The sequence below is a fragment of the Corvus brachyrhynchos genome, unplaced genomic scaffold, assembly GCF_000691975.1.
Source record: "Corvus brachyrhynchos isolate BGI_N302 unplaced genomic scaffold, ASM69197v1 scaffold211, whole genome shotgun sequence".
Taxonomy (NCBI): domain Eukaryota; kingdom Metazoa; phylum Chordata; class Aves; order Passeriformes; family Corvidae; genus Corvus; species Corvus brachyrhynchos.
The window spans coordinates 447,076-453,502 of NW_008236211.1; the positions used below are offsets into that span (position 1 = coordinate 447,076).

Sequence of the window (6,427 nt, forward strand, 5' to 3'; positions counted from 1 at the left end):
CTCGACTGGGGTGGGGTCCCTGTTGGTGCAGGGGGGCTCTTGTGCCCCATTCCCGGTTCCCAAGCACACAGGGAGGGAGGGAGGGAGCGTTATCACACCCAGGCTGGGAAGCAGAGAGCGCCTGGATGGGTTGAGCCCTGCTCTGTAGTGAGCAGAGGGGTTTTCCAGGCTGGGGAGAGCTGTCAGAGCCGGGTGGTTTCTCCTGGGCCCGCGCAGAGGGAACAGCCAGCAGGCAGAGCGGCCTCTGCCCGTCCGCTCCATTCATGCCTTCCCTGAATCACATTCCTCGGCCCTTAATCACGGCTTGGATCCCACAGCTACAAACAGGCAGGAGTTTGTTCACTTTCTTGCCTTCTGAGCCCTGCCTTCGCTGCGAGTCACGGCTGCCAAGTCCAAGTCGCCGCTCTGGAGCCGCTGCCCGGAGGAACAAAGCTCCAGGCACAGGCTCTGCCTGCCTGGACTGGGGGAAATCCCCTTGGGAGGGTCCTTCAAACCCCGCTGATGGGGTGGGCTCCATTTTCTAACCAGGTCCCCTGTCAGGGGCTGCCTGGAAATGGTTCCACTTTCACCCTCTGGAGGTTTCTGTTTGTTTTTGTACCTTTGTGTTCTAAGGCGCGTTGTGGGAAACGGAGCGGTGTGAGAGGGCTTCCAGCAGGACTTGCAGTTCCTGTGGGTTTAGTGGGGACACTTGTCAGGCTGGTGATGTGCCACACGGGCTCAGGGGGCTCCAGGAGCCCCGAGGGCTCGTGGCTGTGGTCAGTGTATTCCCCGTATGAGGAGCCCTTGCCGGAGAGGACTTGGAAATCCTTCAGAATCTCCTGGGATTCTGGGTCGGGAATATGTGGAAGCTGTGCATGGTGCATCCCGTGGTGCCTGTTGAGGGGGTCTCCAGGATGGTTAAACACAGGCAGTTCTCCCTTGTTTCAGCAGCGGGCCCTGGGTGCCCCGGGCAGCACCGAGCCCAGGACGTGCCATGGCAGGGTGACACAGGGCAGCCTCGTGTCCCAGCACCGTGCCAGCCTCCCTAATGCAGGTCCCCAGGGAGGCCAGGGACTCCTTTAGCACCTTTAGAGCCCCTTGCAGGGCCTAAAGGGGCTCCAGGAGAGCTGGAGAGGGACTGGGGACAAGGGCTGGAGGGACAGGACACAGGGAATGGCTTCCCAGTGCCAGAGGGCAGGGCTGGATGGGATACTGGGGAGGAATTGTTCCCTGGGAGGGTGGGCAGGCCCTGGCCCAGGGTGCCCAGAGCAGCTGGGGCTGCCCCTGGATCCCCCGCAGTGGCACCGGCACCGAAAATACGTTGGGGCTGGGAGCAGCCTGGGACGGTGGGAGGTGTCCCTGCCCATGGCAGGGGTGGCACTGGATGGGCTTTAAGGCCCTTTCCAACCCAACCCATTCCACCCTCCTGTGATTCCACACCGTGCCAAAGCAGCCCTCAGCATCCAAGGCCATCGTGTGTTCAGGCCCGACCTGACCTGGGATGTGGAGGTGCCTGGGAGCAGCTCTGGAGCCGAGCCCAGGGCTGAGCTGTCCCCACGTCTGTGACCAGGACAAGCCACAGGCGGGGGAGCCCAGGGGCCACGGAGTCGGAGCAGGGTCTGGGAGGGCTCTGAGCAGGGGCTGGGGCCGGGGGGTACCAACAACAGCTTTATCCAGCAGCCCCCTCGGGAAATTCGGCTTCTCAACCATTCCACAGCACTTCCAAATCCCCAGCTCTGCTCGTGGCCTGCCCAGGGCTCAGTGTCACAAGGAGCAGCAAAGCTGGCCTGAAGCATTCCCCTCCTGTGCCAGGAGGGCTGTGAGGGGCACAGCAGAGCCCTGGCATCGTCCTGCTCAAAGCCAGCATTCCTGGGAAGGGGCTGGAGCCCGGAGCTCCTGTGGCTGCTGCAGCACTGACCCGCCCAGGTCTTTGGGAGATGCTGGTCCAGCCTGGAAGGGGCTGGATGCAGTTCCCAGGGCTGCTGATTTTGTGTCAGCCATTAAAGCTCCTTGGCAGGAAATAGGGATGAGCACTGGTGGGACAGGGAGGGTGTGAGAGCAGGGGCACAGCAGGCCCAGACCCTTTGGAGCCATGAGAGGAGAGGATGGTTTGTGTCAGAGCGGAGCAGGGGGAACGTCCCAGAGCAGCTGGAATGTTCCAAAGGCTGACAAGCAGCGTCCCTGCAGAGTTACTGAATATTTAGAACCATGAATTCACTCCTTAGGTTCATCTTGTAGGAATCAGCAAATCCCAGAGTGGTTTGGGTGGGAAGGGACCTCAAAGCCCATCCAGTGCCACCCCTGCCATGGGCAGGGACACCTCCCACTGTCCCAGGCTGCTCCAAGCCCCAATGTCCAGCCTGGCCTTGGAGATTTGATCAATCCCCATTAAAGATCTCTTTGACAAGCTCAGTGGGATTTTTACTGAAGATACTCTCCCACTCCGTGGGTGTTTCCACCCTTTGTCCCCTGTTCCTGAGGATTTGCTGTGATGTGTTGGTGGCATTTTTCATTTCCCATCAACGTTTCCACGGAGCCATTTGTTGCCACTTTTGGGGACAGATATTCCCAAGCCTGTGGCAGTTGTGTTTCCGTTGTGGGGAGATCGCTGTGATGACTGGAGAGATGTTCTACAAGGATTTGCATTTGTTTTGGCAAGATCTGATTTTCCTTGGTGTTTGTTTAGTCCCTGGGAAATGTGATGCTGCTGATGAGTTTGGCAGGACCCACGACAGAATCCTGGAATAATCTCCTCCAACGTATTTTCTTTGGGCCTGGGCTGTCAGTGGTTAAACGATCGTCCTTGTGGAGTCCAGGATGTGAAATATTTATTGCTTCCCTGCTGAATTTCGTAGCCATGCTGACTCTTCTGAAACAATGCTTTCCTCACTCTGCAGTCAAGTGCTCCAGCACGTAACCGAGCCGGGGGAAGCGCAGGCAGCGCGTGCTCCTCCTTCGGATGCGATCCAGCACACGCTCCGTTCCCTGCACTTCCGATCCTTCTGCTGGCCCGAAGCACCAGCTTGGCACCCAAGTGCACCTGACTGGTGCCACAAAGAGCAGATCCAGCAGCTTTTCCATCGCGTTTTAATCTCAGCCAAACCCCAGAACTGAACGTTTTCCCGTTGCTCGGTGTGGAATTGTGTCCGTTTCAGAGACAGGGAAAGCTGACCCTTTTTTAGGTGCTCAGGAACGTCCACCAAGGTGTTGATGAAACTGAAGTGAGAGCCTTTGCTGGTGTCTTGGCTGTCACCTGGAGAAGGGGTTGCTTGCAGAGTCACAGGATGGTTTGGGTGGGAAGGGACCTTAAATCCCACCCCATTCCACCCCCTGCCATGGGCAGGGACACCTTCCACTCTCCCAGGCTGCTCCAAGCTCCATCCAACCTGGCCTGGGACACTTCCAGGGATGAGGTGTCCACAAAAACTTCTCTTTTTGTGGACTTCAGAAGTTGTTCACAAAAATCCTTCCATCCACAGTCACGGAAAATCCGGCAGAAGCCAACATTGCCTCGGCAGATCTCCGTCCCACGGTGCTCCTGGCAGGAGAACATCTGTGGAGCTGACCTGCCCCCACCCCGTGGGCTGGGGGTGAATAATGCTCCTAATGCCCAGTAACTCAATTGCAGAGGAATTAATATTAACCGTGTTTCTCTGGGTGCATCTGCAATACTTTCCCTGGGATCATTATCCAGCCTGGAAGGGTAATCAAAGCCACGTGAAGGACATCTGGATCCACTGTTGCTTTATGTGGCACCTGGCCCTTATTAATAGTAATGAGGAAATGGCAGTTTGGGATTTCTTGACCTCACATGAAATCCATTTCACTGGGCAAAGGTTGCTAACAGATGGCAGCAATTTGGGGCTCCGTTCATCATCTGTTGCACAGACTTTATTGCTCCGGTTTGGCCCTTTCCTCTGTTGGGAACGATCCCTTTTTCCACCTCGTCTCTTTACAAGGGTTGTCTTTTTCAAAGGGAGCCCTGGAACATCTTGTTAAAGCATGTTCTGTGCAGCACCAGGGTTTAGGTATGGCCTGACACGACCAAACGATGCTGTTGAGCATAAATCACTCCTTTACTAACTGCGCTGTAAACTTCTGTCTTTTTGAAGTCAGTGGTTTCTTCGGCGCTCTTGGCCCCCCTCCAGTTTGTTCTTTACCTCCCCAGCCCACAAATGCACTCGGGCTTGGAGCAGAGGGAAGAGCTACAGGGAGACACGGCCCTGTGACTGCCAACATGATGCGCTGGAAACGTGGGGGCTGCTCAGCTGGAGGAGAAAAGGTTCTGTGGAGACCTCACAGCACCTTCCAGGACCTGAAGGGAGATGGAGAAGGACCTTTCCTCGGGGGCTGTAATGATAGGGGCAAGGAGCAATGGGCTCAAACTGAAAGAGGGGAAATTTGGATTAGCTATTGCAAAAGAATTGTTCCCTGGGAGGGTGGGCAGGCCCTGGCACAGGGTGCCCAGAGCAGCTGGGGCTGCCCCTGGATCCCTGGCAGTGCCCAAGGCCAGGCTGGACATTGGGGCTGGGAGCAGCCTGGGACAGTGGGAGGTGTCCCTGCCCATGGCAGGGGTGGCACTGGATGGGCTTTGAGGTCCCTCCCAACCCAAACCATTCCATGTATCTGTGGTTCAGGCTCAGACCCGTTGGGGTGTTCATGTCCCCAGGGTCTGAGCCATGTCGCCAGGGAGCTGGTGCTGGTGGGACAGGGTTGGAAGGGCCTGTGACACCTGCAAGAGGATTTGCATCTTGGTCTCTGCCTTGCTGTTGTCACACTGGGGCTGATTCATGGAATCACACAATCCCAGAGGGTGGAAAAGCCCTGTGAGACCACTGAGCCCAACCATCCCCAGCACTGCCAGGGCCACCACTGCCCCGTGTCCCCAGGTGCCACATCCACGGGGCTTTGAAATCCCTGCAGGGATGGGACTCCACCCCTGCCCTGGGCAGCTGTGCCAGGGCTGGACAGCCCTTTCCAGGAAGGAATTGTTCCCAATTACTGTTCGATTATCCTTCGAAGACATCCCAGGCGTGGCAGAGAGAGGAGATCTCTGTGCCCCTTGCTCGTATGTTGGCTGAAGGTGTTTGGGCATCTCCTCTCTGGCCAAGGATCTCCTTGACAAATGGGACCAATTATGGCTCTGCTGGAAGAGTAAAACCTTTTAACTGTGGGGTTTTTTTTGCTTTTTTGGAGCTGTAGCTGATTTGAAGCAGGCTAGAAGCAAGATAAAGACACTTAGAAAATACAGGCCTGGTGCTGTTTGGCATTACAGAAATATTCTGGATTTGAGGCCTTGGGAACGATGGGGTTGGATGTGGCTGGCTCAGATGTGGTGTCAGCCACGACAGAGATCGCTTCCCCCTGTGCTTGGTGGCCACTGCACTGCGACAGCACCGATTCACAGCGTGCTGCCGGGAAATGACAGCGCCGCACGTCGCCCAACGCCGGCGTAAACACTGCACGGCGCTACGAGGGGAAAAACTGTACCTGGAATCAATTTATCCACAGTGCTGCCTCCAAACAGTCCTACCTAAGGCCTGACTGTATGGAATATCAGTCCCAGCTGCAGCTTTGGCCTCGCGTGATGCTTTCAGCCTGAAACCTCTTGGGGTTTTTTATTTATCAAAGCGAAATGAAAGTTGTTCTAACAACCAGAATCGTCGTGTAATCCAAATTGGGTTTACAGAGAAGTGCTCGTATTGTATTTGTGATTTAGCCGTGATTTACTGCTGTAAATACCCCTCCAGTTCCGCCAGCCTGAAGCAGATGCCCTTAAATCCACAAAGAATTAAAGCAGCAGAGAAATAGAAAATCTCGGTATTTTAACTGATGTAGTTTAGGGGAAGTGTCCCAGGCCAGGCTGGATGGGGCTTGGAGCAGCCTGGGACAGTGGGAGGTGTCCCTGCCCATGGCAGGGGTGGCACTGGATGGGCTTTGAGGTCCCTTCCCACCAAACCATTCACCTGATTCTATGCTCAGGTGAACATTAGTTTTCTTTTCTCCAACCCTTTCTCTGTTGAATTTTACCAAGTGGAGGTGAGGGAGGTGCTTTGAAAAAGATTGAAATTCCTGGGCCTGGAAAAGCACCGTCAGCACTGCCCCTCCCCACCACTGCCCCTCCCCACCGTGGGGCTCATTTGGACACAGCACAGGTTTGCTTCCAGCAGCCTCCGTTCTCCAGATCGTTGGCAGCTTAATCCTGCGTTTCTGACGGCATTAACGAGCCCATCAGATTAACTCAAGCACAGAATTCCCGGAGATCTGCACCCTGTACGTGGGGCTGTGCTGTGATGATGCCCTGGGCACTCACACGTGTCAGGCTGCGCATCCTGACCAGGATCGTGGGATCACAGACTGGTTTGGGTGGGAAAGGACCCCAAAGCCCATCCAGTGCCACCCCTGCCATGGGCAGGGACACCTCCCCCCGTCCCAGGCCGCTCCCAAC

At 56.0% G+C, this 6,427-nt stretch overlaps 1 protein-coding gene across 4 annotated transcripts in view; it reads left to right on the plus strand.

The window, feature by feature from the left end:
• Positions 1-6,427, plus strand: part of DTNB (dystrobrevin beta) — a 121,634-nt gene that overhangs the window by 90,667 nt on the left and 24,540 nt on the right. The window contains exon 15 of one of the 4 annotated variants that reach the window (XM_017743531.1): positions 2,877-3,297. The exons of 1 other annotated variant lie outside the window; for it this stretch is intronic. In XM_017743531.1, the coding sequence (XP_017599020.1) occupies positions 2,877-3,023 (147 nt within the window). In that variant the 3' untranslated portion in view covers positions 3,024-3,297. Of the gene's footprint in view, positions 1-2,876; positions 3,300-6,427 lie in introns of those variants that run through there. 2 more of the 4 variants (XM_017743545.1, XM_017743560.1) reach the window with 2 other exon arrangements.